The sequence below is a fragment of the Oryctolagus cuniculus genome, chromosome 15, assembly GCF_964237555.1.
Source record: "Oryctolagus cuniculus chromosome 15, mOryCun1.1, whole genome shotgun sequence".
Classification (NCBI taxonomy): Eukaryota; Metazoa; Chordata; class Mammalia; order Lagomorpha; family Leporidae; genus Oryctolagus; species Oryctolagus cuniculus.
Window position 1 is genome coordinate 51,226,472 of NC_091446.1, and position 21,956 is coordinate 51,248,427.

A 21,956-nucleotide genomic window follows, 5' to 3' on the forward strand; every position below is an offset into this window, starting at 1 on the left:
TATAAAAAAAGTGTTTATATCTAAAATATATAAGGAACTTCTATCACCAACAAAAACAAAACCAAAAACAAACAAAGAAAAACTAATCTGATTCTTGAAATGGACTAATATTTGAATGCACATGTCCCCGAGGAAGACAGATGGTCACTAAAAAATATTTAGCATCACTAATTATCAAGGAGTGACAAATCCACACCACAGTGAATATCACCTGACACCCATTAGGATGGCCATAATTCAAAGCCACTTTGTTTCTCCATCTGTTATTCCATTGGAATTGTCTCTGAAACTTTCCTTTTTTTCCCTTGTTATTCACCTATATAATGGTCAACTATTTGGGTGTTTTCTTTACAAAGGAGGATGTTTTCCTGTGTTATAAAGGCTAACCTGGCTGGAACTGTGGTGCAGTGGTTAAAACCCCGGCCTGCAGAACCAGCATCCCATATGGGTGCACGTTTGAATCCCAGCTGTTGCACATCCAATCTAGCTCCCTGCTAATGTGCCTGGGAAAACAGTGGAGGATGGCCGGAGTTGTTGGGGCCCTGTACCCACGTGGGAGACCCAGAGAAAGTTCCTGGCTCCTGGCTTTGGATCAGCTCAACTCTGGCTACTGTGGCAATTTGGGGAGTGAACCAGCAGATGGAAGCCTCTCTCTGACTCTCCCTCTCTGTAATTCTGTCTTCCAAATAAATGAAATCTTAAAAAAAAAAAGACTAAACTGAAAGAACTGAGTATAAAAATAAAAATATTTATATATATTCAAAATCTCAGAATTCAGAAGATTTTAAATTACTGATGTTTTAATGTGTTTTATTTTGAAATTTTAAGAACTGGAGAATGGCCAACGCCACGGCTCACTAGGCTAATCCTCTGCCTGCGGCACTGGCACACAGGGTTCTAGTCCCAGTCAGGGCGCCGGATTCTGTCCCAGTTGCTCCTTTTCCTGTCCAGCTCTCTGCTGTGGCCTGGGAAGGCAGTGGAGGATGGCCCAAGTGCTTGGGCCCTGCACCCGCGTGGGAGACCAGGAGGAGCACCTGGCTCCTGGCTTCGGATAAGCGCAGTGCGCCGGCAGCAGTGCGCCGGCTGCAGCGGCCATTGGAGTGTGAACCAATGGAAAAGGAAGACCTTTCTCTCTGTCTCTCTCTCTCTCACTGTCCACTCTGCCTGTCAAAAAAAAAAAAAAAAAAAAAAAAAAAAAACCACAAAAAAAACTGGAGAATTTCAGTAAAAGTCTTGTGAATTAGAAAGAATTTCATGCCAATCTTTTTAATTTGATCACACAAAATTTCCCAAAATTAATTACATGTTTTCCACTACATGTTCTAGTGCTTTTATTTTTTGTATCTTAAAGTTTTATGTTTTAATATAACCATTCTTACACACTGTATTTATTTACTTAAACCATCTCACTGCCAGATAGGCTTTGTGATCTCCTTTTGACCTTTCTGCCTGCCAGTAAGCATGTAATAGATTGACTTCATGAAGTTCAACAAACAGTAACTTAGAAGTTGTGAGAAAACAAGTGTACATGCATCCTTATTTAGTTTTGAACTTTATTTTTATTTCTAATCTGCTGTCATCTTAGTTCCACAGTCCTACAAACCTACAACTCTTCAACTTTGTTTTCATCTATTGTTAGTTATTTAAATTAAATGTTTAATGGGTAATATCTTTAAAGAGAAAGTAAGTAATTTGTAATTGTAGCTGGCTTTACATAAAGGCAACTTTGCAAGAAAATTATCATGGTAGAGAACATATCTGTTCTGCTGACAAGTTTATCTTACAATCAGACTTATTACCAAAGAGAAGTTGATAGAAATTGGACATTTGAGATTGAGACAATCAGATCAAGGAATTGGTAAGATTTCCCGTTGGGTGACTTTTTGTTGATACTATTTTCATGGGGGCATAATGTTTTTAGGGAGTTCTTTCCTTCTCGTGCATCAAGAAATGATACATTATTTCCATGCAGAGCAATCGGGTTACCTTGAAGATGGATGTCTCCCATACAGAACACTCACATGTGATCGGCAAGGGTGGCAACAATATTAAAAAGGTCATGGAGGAAACAGGATGCCACATCCACTTTCCAGATTCCAACAGAAATAACCAAGCGGAAAAAAGCAACCAGGTGATTTGTCTGTCTCTCCACATGAGCTTTGAGGGGATGAGCCTCAACGTTAATTTTCAGCGTGTATCTTTTTTGAGAGATGAGAGCAAATCAGTAATCATAGAGGTGACGCGTGCCATGGGTTTTTTGACCTTTGGCAAAGAGATGGAAGGTACTGTCCTTTCTTGAGATGAGGAGTTATAGGTAAGCCCTAAATTCTTGATGTCTAAAGGGCTGGATGAAAACAGGGGAGAAAGTGCTGGCCACAAAACGAATCCCCTGTGGCAGGAGGTCCATTAGGAAAGGACATGGGAGCTGGCCTAGTCCAGGAGACTACCTGTTGCCTAGATTATGTCTGCAAAGACCCCAGCGTGCTCTGGCTACACCAGAGAGGAAATGCTTGAACGCCCAACTTTCTTACCTTGCCTGAATCATGTCTCTCCCTGGTCTGCGTGCAGTTTTTTATGTTTCTTCTATTTGGAAACATGGGACTCTGTTGTCCACATGCTAGCACTTTAGTACTTTAAGAACAGGTAGTATGACTTGTGTATGACTTGTATTCTCTCTCTCCTGTGCTAATCATGGTCCTAGAAGCTGTCAGCTACAAAGGTGATCATGATGCAGACTTTACAGACACTGGTAGTGATGGTGGGTGTGTGCCTGAGGGACTTAGATAGAAAGCCATGATACAGATGCACAGACCGTGTTAAAAACACTGAACAAGTAATATGGTGAGACCGTGGACCCTGAGAGCAGTGTCCAGAGCTCCTGTCCCCTCACGCCGATGCCGAGACCGACACTTTAGGTGGCAGAGCATGGGAAGGTCGCAGGGATTTCAGGAAAAGGCGAGGGGGTAGGTGTTATTTACCAGCTGCAATGGAAGAAGTCCAATATTTTGAGAACTTTATGCAGCCGTATCACTGCATGTTAATGTACATCTGGTGTGCAAAGAATTTGAACAAAGAAAAAAAATGCAGTGACAAAGTGTAATTTTGAAGAAGGGCAGGATGGCTTCCTGGGAATTCTGGGGCTTTGGGGCAGTCCAGGGGTGATGTAAGCCAGGTGACACAAGGTTCTCATTAACCTGTCAATTCTCGTCAAGCAGCTGTCGATTGGAGACTGAGAACCTTCTCTTTGTAACAGGCTCCCAAGTAAGAATGTTGCTGTGTGTTCCCTGACAAGTTTGTGTAGCTATGATGTAGATAACTGGAAAAACAGATGTTTGTTTGACTCAAATAAATCTGCTTATTTTCTTATGTTTGCAGGTATCTATAGCAGGACAACCAGCAGGAGTAGAATCTGCCCGAGTTAGAATTCGGGTAACTATTTATTACTGTAATACAATAGATCATTGTTACTAACATTTGCATTATAAGGCATTAAAACATCATCATTTATCATTTTATACCCAAATCATGTTCAATAAGTAGGAAATATGATGATGAAAGTTGTTTTCATGTCCATTTTGATATTCACTATCTAAATTTTAATGTAGATATTTTATTGTTAAATATAGATGAGTTTGTATGCTATTTATAAACTTTTTTGCCATTGGACACTTTTCTCAGAGATGTTCTGGATTTCATCTGACTCAGTTCTCTGATGACTTTTAAATGATCATGTAGAGGCATGGGGGAAAATGCCACAGGTGGTGTGATTTGGAAACAAGCTTCACAAAAGACTTTTTTTTTTTTTTTCATTTAAAAACCTTTACATGTGTGTATGTATATATTGTATATATGTATATAGTTCTTCTAAGTTTACATCTACAATAAAAGCATTTTATGTTTTGAAGTGTATCATGAAAAAAGAACAAATGAATTCTGCACCTCTCTAAATGTGTAATAGTTTAACAGTTTGCTTTGGGCTCTCATATTTTCATCTTAGGAGCTGCTTCCTTTGGTGCTGATGTTCGAGTTACCAATTGCTGGAATTCTTCAACCAGTTCCTGATCCTAATTCCCCTTCCATTCAGCACATATCACAGACGTACAACATTTCAGTATCATTTAAACAGCGTTCCCGAATGTATGGTGCTACTGTCATAGTACGAGGATCTCAGAATAACACTAGCGCTGTGAAGGTAGAGAACTGAACCATTCACTACGTCACAAGCGTTCAGAATGCACGGGACTGGAGAACTTCATGTTGAGTGAAATAGGCCAGACACTGAAAGACAGATACCACATGTTCCCTTATATGTGGGAATAAAATAAAAAGAAAAAAGAGGAAAAAAAAAACTTAATCCGAACACAGAATGTTGATTACTAGAGGGTGGGAGGGATCAAAGGGGGTTGGATTAAAAATGTAGGGGAAGCTGGGTATGGATCTTTAGTTGTGACAAAGATACTGATAAGATGTTAATTAGGGAAATTCGGAGTGGGGTACATGAGACTTCTATTACTACCTCAGAATTTTTGCTTAGTAAATTTAAAGCTATTCTGAAATAAAATGTTACAAAAAGAAGTGTACTAAACAGGCCAGTTTTATTTGTGAAGGATATTGTGTGCTTTTGTTTCCCGGAAGTTCCCTTTGTGTTATATTTTGTGTTACAGGATGTGCTATGTTTTTCTGGCCCTGTTTAGATCTGGACAGTCATTTCATAGGATTATTTCCCCCCTCCCCCTTCCTCCTAGGAAGGAACCGCCATGCTGTTAGAACACCTTGCCGGGAGCTTGGCGTCAGCTATTCCTGTGAGCACACAGCTAGATATTGCAGCTCAGCATCATCTCTTCATGATGGGTCGGAATGGGAGCAACATCAAACATATCATGCAGAGAACAGGTGCTCAGATCCACTTTCCCGATCCCAGCAGTCCACAGAAGAAATCCACCGTCTACCTCCAGGGCACCATCGAGTCTGTCTGTCTTGCAAGGCAGTATCTCATGGTAAGGCTATGAAGTAACTGGGACTGGTTTTGTTTTTATTTATTTAAAAAATTTTGAGTAAACAAATTTCATTTATTTTATATATACAGATTTAGGAACATAGTGATACTTCCCACCCTACCCTCCCTGCTGCCCACACTCCCACCTTTCCTCTTCCTTCCTTCTCCTGCCTCTCTTAGTTCTCCTTTCTTAGTTTTTACAGTGATCTACTCTCAGTTTATTTTATACTCATAAGATTAATCCTACACTAAGTAAGGAGTTCAAGAAATAGCACGAAGAAAAAAACACTGTTCCTCAACAGTAGAGACAAGGGCTACAAACAATCATTGAATCTCAAAATTTTAATTTCACTTCTATACATTGCATTTTTGGTACTCTTACTAGTTAACACAAATCAGGGAAAACATATGGTATTTGTCTTTTTGGGACTAAGTATTTCACTGTGTAATGGTTTCTAGGTGCATCCATTTTGTTGCAGAAGACAGGATTTCATTCTTTCTTATTGCTTAGTAGTATTCCATACTATCTATCCCACAATTTCTTTATCCAGTTAACAGTTGATGGACATCTGGGTTCATTCCATATCTTAGCTATTGTGAATTGAGCTGCAGTAAACATGGGGGTACAGATAACCCTCTCATATAAAATCAGCATATGAAAGCGTTATCTGTACAATTTTCTAAAAAACTCCTTTGGATACAGTGGGTGTTGCTTCCCTTACTGCACTAAGATGATCTTTAAGAAAACACTTTTGGAAAGGGATTTAGCCTCATGGTTAAGATGCTCACATCCTGCATTGGAGAGCCTGGGTTTCATTTCCAGCTCTAACTTGTGACTCCCAACTTCCTGCTACTGTACATGCTGGCAGCAGTAGTGATGGTTCAAGTAATTGTGTTCCAAACCCATATGGGAGACCTGGATTGAGTGAGTTCCCAGCTCTCTGCTTTGGCCCCTGCCGAGCCCCAGCTGTTGCAGGCATTTGAGAAAAGAACCAGCAGATGGGAGCTCACGCTGTCTTTTTGCCTCTAAAATAAGTAAAAGGAAGCACTTTTGAAGTCTGCTCAAATAAGGCAGTTCTTGATTAAAGGAAATAAATTGGAACAGTCTTACTGTCACGTGGATAGTTTTCCAGCACTGTGTTTTTTTAAATCTATGTTAAGCAAAGAAGTGGTTACAATAAAATGACTGTTTGGTAGCATGGATGGGAGGTGATTATCTGACAGGTAGTGTTAGTGTGCTGTTTGCAGCACATACATTCTGTTTAAACAAAAGTATAAATACTGTTTAAATTTAATCTTCAAAGACATAAATTTTGGAAGTCTGAAACATTTGTGTGTTTCTGAGCTATCTATTGTAATTTGGGAGTTAGTATTGAAGCCGTGAATTTGAATGTCACTTACTGAAGAAAGATAGCAAAGTTATATGTTATAATTGAACACTACTTCTAATTTATTATTTATAACATTTCTGTCCTTCCTGTGTTCATTTAAAACCGCAGTGTGTGGGTTGATAGTAACAGCGTGGATGAATTTAATGCTGGGCTCCCAAATGTTCTTATTAAAAACACCATTGTATTCTCTTGTTCTCTGCTTGACCTTTAGTGACATTTGAATCCGTAAGCATCAGGTGTGACCTTTGTTGTTATTAACTTGCAGAATTCGTTTTGAGAAAGTTTCAGAAAACTCATGGTAGAATTGTGGATAACTTTCCTCTGACAGATGACAACTTATTATTGAGGATTGTGATACATGATTTCCAGAGTTTTGTTTTTGTTGTGAATGATTTCTTCTTAGCTAAGCCTATTTTATCAGGAATTTATTATTATTATTTTGAGAGGCAGAGATGGGAGGTTGAGGGAGAAAGGAAGAAAGGCAGACAAGGAAGTCTCCAATCTCTGAATGTCCACAGCAGCCAGGGCCGGGCCAGGACAAAGCCAGGAACCTGGAACTACTGTGGGTTTCTTCTGTGGGTGGCAGAGACTCAAGTATTTAATCCAGTAACCCTGCCTCCCAGGGTCTACCGTAGCAGCAAACTGGAGGCAAAAGCCAAAGGTGGGAATGGAACCCAGGAATTCACCTGCCTTAGCTTCTTTTTTTAAATATACTACTAATCAGGCATGTTCATATCCAAGGTTATAATAATTACTTTTCATATTTCCCTGCTTTTTTTGATTCTTTAGATGTTATTTTTAAATTCAGTATATTTTTTCAAATATTTTTTCAAGTTGTAATTCATACTTTGACCATACCTGCCAAAAATACAGGTATCCAGTGATACTATTGCCTAAAATTGAAAGAAGTGAAGGATAAATTAAAAAACTTTAACCTGTAGTTTAAATACCATTACTGTTTTTTAATAGAACTGCCTATAACAAAATCACTTTTATCCACATGAGAAATGGAGTATAGTTATTTCATTTTAATCCTTGTAGGTTTAACAGTAACTTCTGATACATTATGTACAAACTTACAGGAACCAGTGGGCTGTTACTAAGTATACTCTGCATTAGAAAAAAATGTTAACCAGGAAGAAAGCTTCAGAGAGAGAAAAGAAATCTAAACTCTGCAGTGTTAAGCCTTGTGAGAGTTAAGGGACAATGGTAGTTGTTTGTTCTAGGAAGGATGTACGGTGTGAGCTGTATCAGAAGGCACATGGGGCTTGTGTTGGTGAAGATCTTTGATAAGTTAAGATAACGAAGTATAGAATCCAATTAAAGGGGCAGATGTTTAGTGCCCTGATCAAGATCCTGCTAGAGACGTCCATGTCTCAGTGCCCAGGTTTGAGTACTGGCTCCTGATTCCAGCTTCCTGGTAATGTGACCCTGGGAGGCAGTGTGGATGGCACAAGTACAGGGTTCCTTGTCACCCAGGTGGGAGATCTGGATTGACTTTCAGGCTCCTGGCTTTGGCCAGGTCGAGCTCTGACTCTTGTGGGCATTTGAACAGTGAAACAGCAGAGATGAAGATCTCTTTGTCTTTTAATTTTTCTCTCTGCCTCTCTCTCCAAATGTCTGTCGGTTTTTCTGCCTTTCAAATAAGTAAATAATAAAAACCTAAAAATTTAAAAATGAATTAAGGGTAGTTGTAAAGTGTAGTTGAGAGGCTATGTTAGCTAAGGGGAATGGGCAGACATATAAACTTATAGATCTGTGGTTGCAAACACAAGCTGATCCAAAATGTGGAGCTGAGATGCTGAGACATGGTTCGTTTTCATTCAGAGTATACTAAAAGGTCACAACTGTGAGTCGTTGAGCTATGGCACAAGGTCACTACGCTTGTTGTGTTTGAGAATGTAGTTTCTAACATCACTGCAAAACTGAAATCAGAAAATAAAGGAGTTTTCCAAGGTGGAGAGAAGGTAAAACAAAAACAAAAACAAACCCTTCAGGGCCAAAACCAGAAACTTAAGATACAATAATGTCATCCAAAAATAGTTTTCCGCCACTCCGCATTTTCCCTACGCCAGCCCTCTAAGCTTTAGGAAGGTGTGTAATTTTGCTTTAATACGTTGGTTTGCTCTTTACATTTGTATAATACCGCATTGTTTGTGGCTAAGTTCAATGGTCAGGTGTTTACATGACTGACTTTACTTCCTGTGCATTCTGCAACTTCTCTAGGGTTGTCTCCCTCTTGTGTTGATGTTTGACATGAAGGAAGAAATCGAAGTCGACCCGCAGTTCATTGCTCAGTTGATGGAACAGCTCGATGTCTTCATCAGTATTAAGCCAAAGCCAAAGCAGCCAAGCAAGGTTGGTTCAGAGTCTGGGTCCTATGGCATCTCATAGTCTGTACAGTTTTATTTTGTATGCAGGTGTGTATTTTCATATACATGACATTAACATTGTATATTTGTGCCATATTTAGTTATATATATGAGTCTGTAACAGTTTTCATTAGTGATCATTGTTTTCTTTATGTCTTGGTTTTTGGCATCCATTTTTTTATAATCATTACTTTTCTATAAAATCAGGCGAGAGAAAGAGGAAACATTGTTTTTTAATTTGTAATCTGGAACCTCAAAGTTTTACTAAATTGCCAGACAGTTGAAAAGGCTACTTACATGTATGTCTACATCTGTGTGTACATATCCAATGCAATTAAAAATATTTAGAGCATTTGCTGATGCCAGCCAGTGTCCTATCCCCCAAACTTGAAAGAAAAACTGCCCATTGTTTTTAGTAAATACTGTAAGAACTGACTTGTCTCCAGTTCAGCCTCCTTGGAACTTCACTTTTAAGTTACTAGCAAAAGGTCAGTAATTACATGTAGAATAATAAGAGATAAAACTGATGTTTAGTGCTAGTTAGAAGGTGGGCAGAGAAGAATGCTCCTGCATTCATACTGGATAAATTGGCTCCACCTCTTTGAAGAGCAGTCTGGGACCTTCCGATCACACAGATGCTGATCCTGCTTCTCCTGAACACCTACTTCTAGTCGAACACTCTGAGAACATCTTGGCATTAGCAGTCGAGGGACAAGCATGGTTTTGAGCAAAGAATGCAAATTGCCTGATACCATGCACTCCATGGTAGCATCCATGAATGTCTCTGTGTTTCAAGAGCAAAGCATTGTGCAGAAGGTGCACACTACATTGATGATAAGCCACCTCTTGGCTGGGAGATAGGGAAACAGAACTATAGAAGTGAGCAAGGGGGATGTTCAGTTTCTTCAGAAATCAGAAACAAAACCGTCTCACTTAAATCTAGGTGCTAGGTAGTAGCTGTTACATTTATCTTAGTTTTCTATGTCTTGAAAAACCTCTTCAAAATAGAAGGACTTACAGAGGGGAACTATATTAAGTTTCTGGAAAGACTAGGAGAAAATAGAAGAAAATTCCTGGGCTGAGTTGAGTTCCCTGACTTACTATAGTAGGGAAAAACACCAAGTAGTACTATCATTCAGTTTTTAATTTCTGAACTATAAACCTTATTGTATATGTATAATGTTTATAATATGTATTATATGTGATTTTTGTATATGTAGGTACTTAAAATAAGTTGGTGTAAATGAAATTAAAAGATAAGTTTATTTTGGTGCAAAAAGGATCTTAAATCCAGGTACAGTTCCATAACATTTTCGAAGACCCCTTATATTGTGGTATTTATTGTCTAGCTGAAGGAAAACAATCCTAACTTCTTCCAAAGAAAACCTGAAATGGTAGCATTGGTTCTAAGTGTACGTGATACCACGTGTCTCAAGTTGGAGAACAGGACATCAATTTTGTATATTGTGAAGCTTCATGCTTACTGATGTGAGTTGACGAGTGCTACTCTGGACTCTAAGAGACCAAGACAGAAAAGGTATCTGAGGACTTGTGTATATAAATGTGTACAGGCACAAAAAGAATTCCAGGAGTTCAGTTACACAGGAGCAGATGCCAGGGAAAAATAGATTATGGATGAGAACTCGGAGGCCTTGCAACATCCCAGGACTCTCTATTATGCCTGACTGGCCTCCATTCCGATGGCTGCTTTACCCACTGATTTTCTGTACTGTCTCCTAGAGACTTTCTCCTTTGAGTTCATAGTTTCAGTTTTTTAGATGAGTACATTCAGGGAAAAAAATCCAGATTTATTATTTAGTTCTTTTTCTATAAACTTTGCCATAGATACAGCATTAGTGAGGAAGAAAGAGTGGTTTGCAAGGTCTATTAGTGAACCCAGTAGACCATAAACATCGCGTAAGTGACTGTGACTGTGCAGCCTACAGTGACAAGTTGGATTTGGTTTCTAAAGATGAGATAAGGGAGGGATGCTTGAATGTGAAGGCAGAGGCTGTAAGAGAGAATGGGCTGTGAGCGGGGCTGGGTTTCCCGTCCTCGTGCTGTCCCTTGGTGGCTGTGCCAAGACCCTGCAGAGTCTCTTCACTTCCCTGACTGAATCATGATTCCCACCACAGACGGTTTTATATGTGTGCCTTCCATCACGGTCCCTGGGACACAGGACACACAGACGACAAACGGTAATTAACCTACAGTCTTCCCAGAAGGAGGAAACTGAAGAAACCATGGTTGGAATTGGCCACTGATTTCAAAGCACGTTACTTTACTGTATGCCCTGCTGTGGGCTTCTAATTAGCATATTCATTTCCTACCTCCCTGCATTCATTGTAGACTACTTGCATGTCACTTTTTTTTTTCCCATTATGTGTTTTCATAGTCTGTGATTGTGAAAAGTGTTGAGCGAAATGCCTTAAATATGTATGAAGCACGGAAATGTCTCCTCGGACTTGAAAGCAGTGGGGTTACCATAGCAACCAGTCCATCCTCCACATCCTGCCCTGCCGGCCTGGCATGTCCCAGCCTGGATATCTTAGCTTCCGCAGGCCTCGGACTCACTGGACTAGGTATAAAATTTATTATTACAGCGCTTCTCAGCCACTGGGGAAATGCTTATCTGCTTCACTTTTTTCTTCCATTTGGATCTGCGTTTAAAGGCTAATTTTTTTTTTTTTTCCTTTCTTTATCCCTGAGATCTGGTGGAAAGCAACCCAACTTGAATCAATCTGTTTTGAGTTTTTTGTTAGACTCTGTGGATTTCGGTTACCCTGATTCTTCCGGTGTTGGCATAAATAATCAAGGTCTGACTGCTTTATTTTCAGTGGATGTGTTTGTTCTTCTAAATTAAGAATGCCATTGAGACTGAAGTGAGCAGGCTGACTCTAATTTATGTGTTTGTTCTCTCTCACATTCGCAATATTGCCACCAGTCCCAAGAGATAAAGATTATCCGGTTTGCTTTTCAGAAAGTAATTGCAGTTCTGTGTGGGAGCGGGGAAAGGGAGAGGTGAAAATCATTAGACTCCACCCTCAGCAGTCAGGCCTGCTGTACCCAGACACAAAGGAAAGGTAGTCTGTGGCTCCCATGGCTGCAGTTGGATGACCTGTGTGTTTATACGTGAGGCAGGGCATAGGCAAAAGAACAAACATCATCAGCTTAGTGCTCAAATTTTTCAAGAACGTCACTGCAAAGTCACAGTGGTATTTATGGCCTCATCTGCTCACTGCCATTTTGCAGGTAGAAACAGCCAGGTTCACTGCTTTCTTTCACATTTCTCAGTTCCCTTTATATATAAAGGTAATGCGGTAACCCTAGCTTGTCATGTTGATTTGAGACAGAAAAAAACCTCTCAGTAATCTAATTTTTAATAGCTATTCTTGCTTTAAAAAATAGAAATGTAGAGGCCAGCACTGTGGCATGGTGGGTGAAACTGCGGCTCTGGCACCCACGTCCCATATGGGTGCTGGTTTGAGTCCCAGCTGCTCCACTTCCAATCCAGCTCCCTGCCAGTGTGCCTGGGAACTCGGTGGAGGATGGTCTAAGTGTTGGGCCCCTGCACCCACCTCTGAGACCTGGATAAGGCTCCTGGGTTCAGCCTGGCCCAGCTCTGGCCATGTTGAAGGTTTGGGGAATGAAATAGCAGGTAGAATATCTCTTATCTCTCTCTGCCTCTCCTTCTCTGTGACTCTGCCGTTCAAATAAATAAATAAAACTTATATATAATGTGATTATGATGCTTAATCCCTTTACAATTAAGAAGGACTTTTTTCTTGACCACTGGCCTACTGATGTCATTCCTTCTATGGGGACCTGAACAGGGTCATAATAACATAGCAGTACTGTGAGACACGAAATACCCATCATGTACCCTTGCAAGAGCCCAGTTTGCCCTCTACTAGAAGGGAAATAATTGAGCAACGATTCCTAGTTATCGTATTGTTAGAATGTTTTCATAGCTGCACCTGCCCTGTAATATTTAATGCTGTATAAATGTATTCTTGCAAACTTGTATCCAAATCCACATTGTATTCTAGAACATATTTTAAATTCCCAAGGGGAAATTTCATTACTGAAATGAAGCTTTGGATATTGGAAATGAAAGCATGGGGTGTGTGTGTGTGTGTGTGTGTGTGTGTGTGTGTGTGTAATGTTCATCATTGAGATGGAGCCCGAAGAAGTCATGTATACGTTTTGACGTGTGTAAAAAGCATCCTAAGTAGTTTGACCTACCTGCAAATGGCCTTGAGTGATTCCTTGTACCGCAGGGAAACATTTCCTGCTCGATGCTGAGTGTGAGTGTTGTCTGTTTGGAAGCAGATGACAAGTGAATTACAGAGAAGAAGAAAAGGAGTCTGCACATGAGCACAGCTCTGCTCATGCTGGCTAGCTGGCGTGAATGCAGGGCACTTGGTGGTGCTCAGCGGCCTGACTTGCAGTCTGGCTGTGGACACACCTGTCTTCCATCATCTGATTAACAGCTGTTTGTGAATAAACTGGTTCCTGTGTTGGGGTTTGATACATGTAGCATTGCATGTAAATGTTAAAAAAAGAAAACCTGTCACCCATATTTTATATTTAGAAAATATCAGATGTCAAGCAGCGTTACGAATATCATATTGGTGCTATTGCTATTTTAAAATTTTGAATTGTGTATGTTGACTTCACGTTCATTTGTTATAGGTCTCTTGGGACCCACTACCTTATCTCTAAACACTTCAACAGCTCCAAATTCACTCTTGAATGCGCTCAATAGCTCAGTCAGCCCTTTGCAAAGTCCAAGTTCGGGCACCCCCAGTCCCACATTATGGGCACCTCCACTTGCTAACACTTCGAGTGCCACAGGTCAGTATCATTAAGGCATATCTTCATAGGTGTTATCTTTGCTAAATAAAATTTACTAATGATTATGTTTCCTTGGGGGGAAATGGCTGAAAGCATCATCTACCTAAACAGCAATTTCCTAAAGTGTAATTTAGTTTAAGGCAGAAGAGCAGTGAGTTCTTCATGTGAGAAATATGTAATTAATCTTCAGATGTGATAAGCAGATTAGGAAAGAGAGCATGGAGTACAAGGAGCAGCAGTACTTACGGGAAAGACCCTGACCTGGAAACCGGGAAGTATAGTCCTGGTTACTCCTAGTTTAGAATAACTGGCTTAGTAATGTGCACCTGCTAAACATGGCTACTTCCTTCATCTGCACAGTGAGCAGCTTGGATTAAATGTTCTGTGAATTCTGTAAATTATGTTCCATTTCAATATTTTTCTGTATTTTTATAGTAACATTAAATCAATTTATAGAGAAATGTCAAACTAGAATTCTCTTCTGAATGTGTAGCAACAAAAATACTATTTTTCAAAGATTTATTTATTTGTTTACTTATTTATTTGAAAGGCAGAGAAAGAGAAAGAGGGAGAGCAGAGCTAGATTTTCCATCCACTGGTTCACTCTCTAAATGGCTGCAGCAGCCAGGTCTGGGCCAGGCCAAAGCCAGGAGCCAGGAACACCACCCTGGTCTCCAATGTGGGCAGCATGGGACCAGGTCCTTGGGCCATCTTAAGCTGCCTTCCCAGGTGAATTAGCAGAAAGCTGGATTGGAAGTGGAGCAGCTGGGACTCAAACTGGCACTCTGATATGGGATGCCAGTGTCACTGGTGGTGGCTTAACCCTCTGTGCCATGACACTGGCCCCCTAAATGATGTTTTTTATTGTTAGTGCAAATAGCAATTGCTGATTGAGTTTTGCCTGTCTAATATTTTTGCAGGTTTTTCTGCTATACCACACCTTATGATTCCATCTACCGCCCAAGCCACGCTAACCAATATTTTATTGTCTGGAGTACCCACCTATGGACACACGGCTCCATCTCCCCCTCCTGGCTTGACTCCTGTTGATGTCCATATCAACAGCATGCAGACTGAAGGCAAAAAAATCTCTGCTTCTTTAAATGGACATGCCCAGGTAATGTCCTTCTGCTGGAACTATGTGATCTTTGTTGTTTGTAAGAGATAAGCCACGGGTAACCTTTTTTCAACCTTCACCTGCAGTGACATTTATACTGGAAAATTATAACCATATCTGCATTGTTTTTGTTATTTCAGTCTCTGAATATAAAATATGGTGCAATATCCACTGCATCACTTGGAGAAAAAGTGCTGAGTGCAAATCATAGTGATCCATCAATCCAGACAACTGGGTCTGAGCAGGCTTCTTCCCAGTCAAACCCTGCAGAAGGTCAGGAACTGACTTTTCCTTGAACTTGAGTCTGGTCTGTTACTGGTTTGATAAAGGGAGTTGTGGAGAGTCTATGTAATGATTAGGAGTTGGTTTTGCTAATTATGACTCATCCTTCCTTAACTGTGTAGAAAGGCAACATCTTAAATGCAGTTCCCAAGAGCTTGGTAAAGGTGAACTGAAAAGCACTCTCATGAGAAAGAATCACTTCCATTTCATTGGAATTTCCTAAGTTAAACTGAATGTAATTGTGTAGCCAGAAAGCATTGCCGTCTCCTCCTTAGTAACGTGTCTTTTTATAACCCTCTTACCCCTAACAGTCTCTAATATAGGGGTCTCTTCGGATTGGGTTACTGTGACAGCCTGAATTTGTTAAAGTATCATCTTATAGATGAAAGCTGTTAAGTCTCTGTCAGGCTAACAATACCTCCATAGTGTTGGATTCTGATTTATTTCCATTGCAGGCAACTGTCCACTGTAGGATGATGTTGGTCAGGTTTGTCTTCTCTCTGCAGGTTGTAACGATGCGTTCGTTGAAGTGGGCATGCCTCGAAGTCCCTCTCATTCTGGGAATGCTGGGGACTTGAAGCAGATGATGGGTCCCTCCAAGGTTTCTTGTGCCAAGAGGCAGACAGTGGAACTACTGCAGGGCACCAAAAACTCACACTTACAGTATGTATTTTAATTTTTAAAGCCCTTGTCCTTGGGAGAGAAGTGTATTATAAAAGATTGAATTTGTTTTAAACTCAATACTCTGTGGTTCAATTCAGGTTGAATCTCTTCAGTGGCTTATTTTCCATCTTATCCTTTCTTTTTAATTTTATTAAGGAATAACATCTGATGAGTTTCACCCTTTTTAAATCTTTATAGTCCTGCTCCAGTTTGGTTTGTTGGAGTTTATATTTGTACCCTCTTAAACCATCTGTATTGGCTTAGTTTTCTCTCTGCTTTTTAGTAATCAGCCTGGGCAGTTTTACTCTCTGATTTTTGCTGTCAGGCATTTTTCCATTTAGAATTCCTTATTTGCCTTTGAATTTATTTCTTAAGCAATGGTTTCATTTTTCCAAGTTACTTAATTACAGACACTTAAATAAGTGCTTGACAATATCATGATTTAATTTATTAGTAATAACAGCAAGTATAAGTGGATAAATTGTATTAAATATGACTCTCCCTTGCCGTAGCAGTTTCCAGTGTGTCAGCCTTACTCTTTCCTGCTCTAGTTCTGTTTGTTTTGATAGTGTCTGCATGGAGAGTTTCGGAATCCCCATCTACCTGAAATTGTCTGCTCTCTTTGTTGGTTCCTTCAGTATTCTTAGAGGGTCTTCATGCAAGCATTAGCAAATACAGTCTTATTCCCTCCCTTTCTTAACAAAAAATCTGTTTTGTTTTGTAAAGTGTTTGGTTAATTATGATTATTCTCATTTTGCCCAATTCTGTATTGTGTTTTTCTTTATATATCTTTGGTCCTCCAAATTAATGTTCTTTAATGTAAGTTAGAGAAATGCTTTGGCTTTCTTCAATGTATTGATGCACCTGAAGTATAAATGTAATCCTTTCATCATTGTGACTGTTTCAGACCTTATCACCATCTCCCATCTGGATTAAGCTAGTGCCTCCAGAGTGGGCTCCCCGCCTCCAGCCTCGCCTCAGCTTTTTTTTTTTTTTTTTTTTTTTTTTTTTAATGTGAGTCTGATCTTGTCTCACCTGGCTTTACACACACCAGTGGCCTGCACTGCACACTCACATTCCTCAGGGACTTCCCTCAGAGTTGCTGTTCTCCTCGCCTTTGGCGTCAGTTATCTTGCAAATACCCTCCAAGTCCCAGCTCGGATGCTTTCTGTGAGGGTTCCATCAGTGGTTGGCAAGCACCGCTCATTGTTCCTCCCTTTGTCTTCAGTAGCCTTTTCTTAATTCTTCTGGCACAGCAACTGCATAGTTGAACCAATAAAACTGAGCAAGTGAACCAGTCAGCTCTTTGGTGCTTGTTACGTATCTCTTTTTCTCATCTGAGCCTAACTTGTAGTTGGATTTGAAGCTGAGGTGCTTATATCCTGCATGTATCGTGTGTTCAAATCAAGGTAATGGCTGCTCATTATAAGAAGCACTTTCATGCTCTCTGCCCGTTGCTCTGTGTAGGCTTTGGAGAATATTTCTTACTCATAAGCTGCGTTTGTTAGCAGTATCATACGTACTTTGCACACATGTATTACTGTTAATGTCATTCACGCAGCTGTAGGTCGACTCAGTCTCTGCTTAGACTTTGTATGCATGCGTCAGTGTTATCTGCTTGCTATATACAAGCTATACATCTTTTCTGTATGTCTGATCTGTTCCAGAAGCAGTATAGCTTATATGCTGTATATAGTATCTATGAATATATATCTTTAAAAATCTGAGCTCCTGGTTCAAATTCCTGCCTCCATCATGCACACTTTAGAGGTGTGACCTTGGAAGGGTCATCTGTGAAATGGAAATGACATGAGTACCTATGTCGTAGCATTGCTATGAGGATTAAGTGAGATAATACGGGTAACTAGTTGACAGTGGTCTGCATGCATGGTGTATGTGGCACATTCATTTGTATTTACAGTAGAATGCTAAATTCTCAAATTTGTTCCACAGCGGTGCAGACAGACTGCTCTCAGACCCTGAACTGAATGCTGCAGAAAGCCCTTTGGCTGATAAGAAGGCTCCAGGGAGTGAGCGAGCGGCAGAGAGGGCAGCGGCCGCCCAGCAGAACTCGGAAAGGGCCCGCCTTGCCCCACGGCCGTCGTACGTCAACATGCAGGTAATGCCAGGAACACTGGAAGGGCATGCAAACGTAGGGTGCAGGGGTCCGCGAGTGAGTTCTGTGAGTATTAAGCAATAGGGCAGAAGTTAGGTGTTCCTTCTGCAGACTGGTCAAAATGAAATTAAACAATATATGCAGTAGTTAGGAATTGGTTTTACTATGAACATTAAAGATGAAGTGCAGGATTTAGCTTAAATGATTTTAAATATATTAAAGATGTACAAAGTGATCTGTGTCACTGTGTCTTAGGCAAATAACATCATTCTGCTGTTACTCAAGAGATTGCATTACTAGTATCACTGCCTCGTGACATAGTCTTGGATAAATAGACATAATACGCCATCTGTGAAATTGAGGTGATAAATTTATTTGGTGCCATTTACGGATAGCTATGAAAATAACTAATGTGAAGTTTTAGTTCTTTGAAAGGAGATGCTGAGTATTATTGATGATTGTATTGGTTCACAGCTTTCCTTGATTATTTCAAACAACTTCAACAAAGGCTTCCTCTGTCTTTGTTTTAAAACTGCCATGCTAATTGCTCAAAATAAAATATTGACCATGAAATTGAGGAATTTAATTTCCATATGTGTCACAATATGAAAAATAAGAATTTTATGCATAATGTTTTTAGAGATTCCTATAAACATTTGATTTCAGCCAGCATCAGAACTACTCGGTAGACTTAACCTCTTCATAGAAAGAAATGTATCACCTTCATCCCTTTATCTTCAAAAGAGACGAACTTCTTTTTCTTTTTTTTTTAATAAAATCCCACATACAAAAAAGCTGTCATAAGTATGTCAAAAAATTAATTCATGGAACTAAATTATACTATTGTAATTCCAGTGCAGGCTACTATACAGTCCTCCCTGTGTGCTTTTTTTTTGGGGGGGGGGGGACAGGTAGATATAGACAGAGAGAGAGAGAGAGAAAGGTCTTCCTTCCTTTGTTTCACTCCCCAAATAGCCGCTACAGCCGGCACTGCGCCGATCTGAAGCCAGGAGCCAGGTGCTTTTCCTGGTTTCCCACGTGGGTGCAGGGGCCCAAGCACTTGGGCCATCCTCCACTGCCCTCCCGGGCCACAGCAGAGAGCTGGACTGGAAGAGGAGCAACCGGGACTAGAACCCAGCGCCCATATGGGATGCTGGCACTGCAGGTGGAGGATTAACCAAGTGATCCACTGGCACCAGCCCTTTTTTGTTTGTTTGTTTTAAAGATTTATTTATTTGAAAGGCAGAGCTACAGAGAGAAGAAAATCTTCCATCTTCTGATTCACTACCCAAATGGCTGGGCCTAGGCCATGCCTAAGTCAGGAGCCAGGAGCCAGGAACCAGGAGCTTCCTCCATGTCTCTTAGCTGGATACAAGGGCCTGAGGACTTGGGCCATCTTCTATTGCTTTCCCAGGCGCATTATCAGGAAGCTGGATTGTAAGGGAGCAGGTAAAACTCGAACCGGTGCCCATATGGGATACTGCCACAGGCCACTTTGTAGCCTGCTGAGCCACAGTGCCTGCTCCCTTTGTGTGTGTGTGTGTGTGTGTGTGTGTGTTTTAAAGATTTATTTATTTGAAAGTCATAGTTACACAGAGAGAGGAGAGGCAGAGGCAGAGAGAGAGAGAAAGAGAAAGAGATTTTCCATCTGCTGGTTCACTCCACAGTTGACCACAATGGCCAGGGCTGCGCCAATCTGAAACCAGGAGCCAGGAGCTTCCTCCGGATCTCCCACTTGGGGTGCAGGGGCCCAAATGCTTGGGACATCTTCTACTGCTTTCCCAGGCCATAACAGAGAGCTGGATTGGAAGTGGGGCAGCCAGGACTCAAAGCAGCACCCATATGGGATGCTGGCACTGCAGGCGGTGGGCTTTACCTACTACGCCACAGCGCCATCTCCCCGCCCACCTTGTGTTTAATCCTTTGCATTTAAGACTTTTTTTGAGTCATTAGGTGTACAAAAGCTGTGGCCTTCAGTCTCTTGACTGCTCTTGGTGTGATTTATCTCCAGATTTCATTTAGCTCACTTCCTAATTTAGCTTATAGTTATTTCTTTCAGCCAATCCTTCTAAACTTGTAAGTCACTAAAGCTGTAAGTGATCATGGATTCATTGATGCAAGTTCAGTGTGATGTCTGTAAATTCAGTAAATACTTCTGAACAGTGAATTTAGGTTCTCTCCCCACCTTGCCCTTGAACATTAATAATTTTAAAGTTTTACTTCCAATGCTATTTTAGAACTAGGATTTCAAAAATGTCATCAAACTGTTGTATCTAAAAATTTGGCTCCTCTGATTTACATCCATGTTGTTGGAATTATTAGATACCCTGGTTTGTCTAGGACAACACTATTTTATATCCTGGCCTAATGATTCACAGCTTATCTCATTCTCAGAAGTGTCGTGTTTAAGACCATGAATTATGTGGGTACCTTACGTTAGTCTTCCTGAGAGGAGGACAGGAAACTCTTATCTCTTGGCTCTTGACTGCCTTTGTTGGCCTTTGAGATGTCCTTAAATCAGGTCCTACCTAGCTACATTGGGGAGTTGATAAGATTAGTGTAATGTTTGAGCTGGAGCTGTATTTCCACTACTTTCTTCAGAAACACCCGTGGTAGACATGCTTGCAACAGTGTTACTAATGCACTGGTAATGGAATAAATGATGCCATCCTGTGCAATAGATGTAACTAGGTTTAATGACACTGTATTGCCAAATACCTTTAGAAAGATAGATTGCCATTAATCTCATTTCAAAAGCAAAGACTATACTAATCAGGCCTCAAAATTTCCGAAGTTACCTTGATGTCAGACCATTTCAGGCCATACTTCCCTGGATAAAGAGGGACTCTGAGACACAAAGGAGGCCAATGGATAACTTAACAGCATTTGGGTGTATTTAGAAATGGCATAACTCTTAAAGTTATTCACTCACTTTAGCATTTATTGGTCCTGGTGTGGTAGATATTCATAGTAAAAAACTTTGTTTTTCCTCTTTGGAGAAAAAGTCTAACTTGTTTCTGCAATGTCGTGAAGTCAGAAATAGTAATTTACTATTATAGTTAATTAGTTTTGAAAGGATGTAGATTTGTGAGACTTGGATGGGATTTTGTCACATGGTGCAAAGCTTAGCCTATATCTGAGAAATACTCATGGGACGTGGTTAGAACCTTTGTTCTCTAACCATTGGCATGAGCATTGCATGACATTGAAAGAGACAGACAATGAAAACATTTTCTATCTTTTCTTTTCAGGCATTTGACTATGAACAGAAGAAGTTACTAGCAACCAAAGGTATACGATACAATCATGATTCACACTTTGTATTTTAATGGACTCATAAATGATTTTTAAGTATTCCTTGGTAAATTGAGGAACCAGATGCTCATGATAATAAACCCAGAATGTTTGCATTCGAATTGTACAAGTTTTGTTGCCACTGAATGTATTTTGTTGAATCGATTAGCATTAGACCAACTGAGAATTGATGTAGCATTTTTTCACTTAATATCATTTGGGGTATTTTATTAAGATATTTTAGGCATTTTTGTTAAGAAGTAACATTCACTGGTAATTCCATATGTGTCTACGCAATAACACTCATCTTCAGTATTTTACATAAGAAGTGAGTTAGACATAACAAGCATTTGTTTTATATTCCATTTTCAAAAGCAATGTTAAAAAAACCAGTTGTGACGGAGGTCAGAACACCCACAAATACCTGGAGTGGCCTGGGGTTTTCAAAATCTATGCCAGCTGAGACTATCAAGGAGCTGAGAAGAGCTAATCACGTGTCCTATAAGCCCACGATGACAACCACTTACGAGGTTTGTAGCGTCATGGCCTGGATTCTTCCTGTGTGTTCTCTCATCAAAGGAGGACGGTCGTTCCCTCTCGTTCCATTCTTTATAAGGAGAAGTGATGACTGGAAACTTGGTTCTATTTCTCTCCCTGTGAACATACTACTAGAACTTGGTGACATCTTAGGTTTTATGGTCTCTTACCTGTCTGCTGTCAGAGTTGTTGATGGGCTGCGATGGGAGGTCTAAGTTAGGATGAGTGTGTGTGTTGCTGAGGGAGAGTTGTGTTATAAATTACAAAACAGGCCTGAGACGAAGCAAAGGGCAGCTGTGATAGCCATTACAAATGTATCAAGGGTCCTTTC

At 40.3% G+C, this 21,956-nt stretch overlaps 1 protein-coding gene across 4 annotated transcripts in view; it reads left to right on the plus strand.

The window, feature by feature from the left end:
* The window catches only part of BICC1 (BicC family RNA binding protein 1), a 339,573-nt gene that overhangs the window by 294,344 nt on the left and 23,273 nt on the right, over window positions 1-21,956 (plus strand). For all 4 annotated transcript variants that reach the window (XM_070057685.1, XM_051823885.2, XM_051823887.2 and 1 more), the window contains 13 exons: window positions 1,973-2,131; window positions 3,376-3,429; window positions 3,998-4,192; window positions 4,746-4,997; window positions 8,614-8,745; window positions 11,155-11,341; window positions 13,455-13,616; window positions 14,537-14,733; window positions 14,874-15,006; window positions 15,522-15,678; window positions 17,632-17,797; window positions 21,046-21,085; window positions 21,464-21,618. In XM_070057685.1, the coding sequence (XP_069913786.1) occupies window positions 1,973-2,131; window positions 3,376-3,429; window positions 3,998-4,192; window positions 4,746-4,997; window positions 8,614-8,745; window positions 11,155-11,341; window positions 13,455-13,616; window positions 14,537-14,733; window positions 14,874-15,006; window positions 15,522-15,678; window positions 17,632-17,797; window positions 21,046-21,085; window positions 21,464-21,618 (1,989 nt within the window). The remainder of the gene's footprint in view (window positions 1-1,972; window positions 2,132-3,375; window positions 3,430-3,997; window positions 4,193-4,745; window positions 4,998-8,613; window positions 8,746-11,154; window positions 11,342-13,454; window positions 13,617-14,536; window positions 14,734-14,873; window positions 15,007-15,521; window positions 15,679-17,631; window positions 17,798-21,045; window positions 21,086-21,463; window positions 21,619-21,956) is intronic.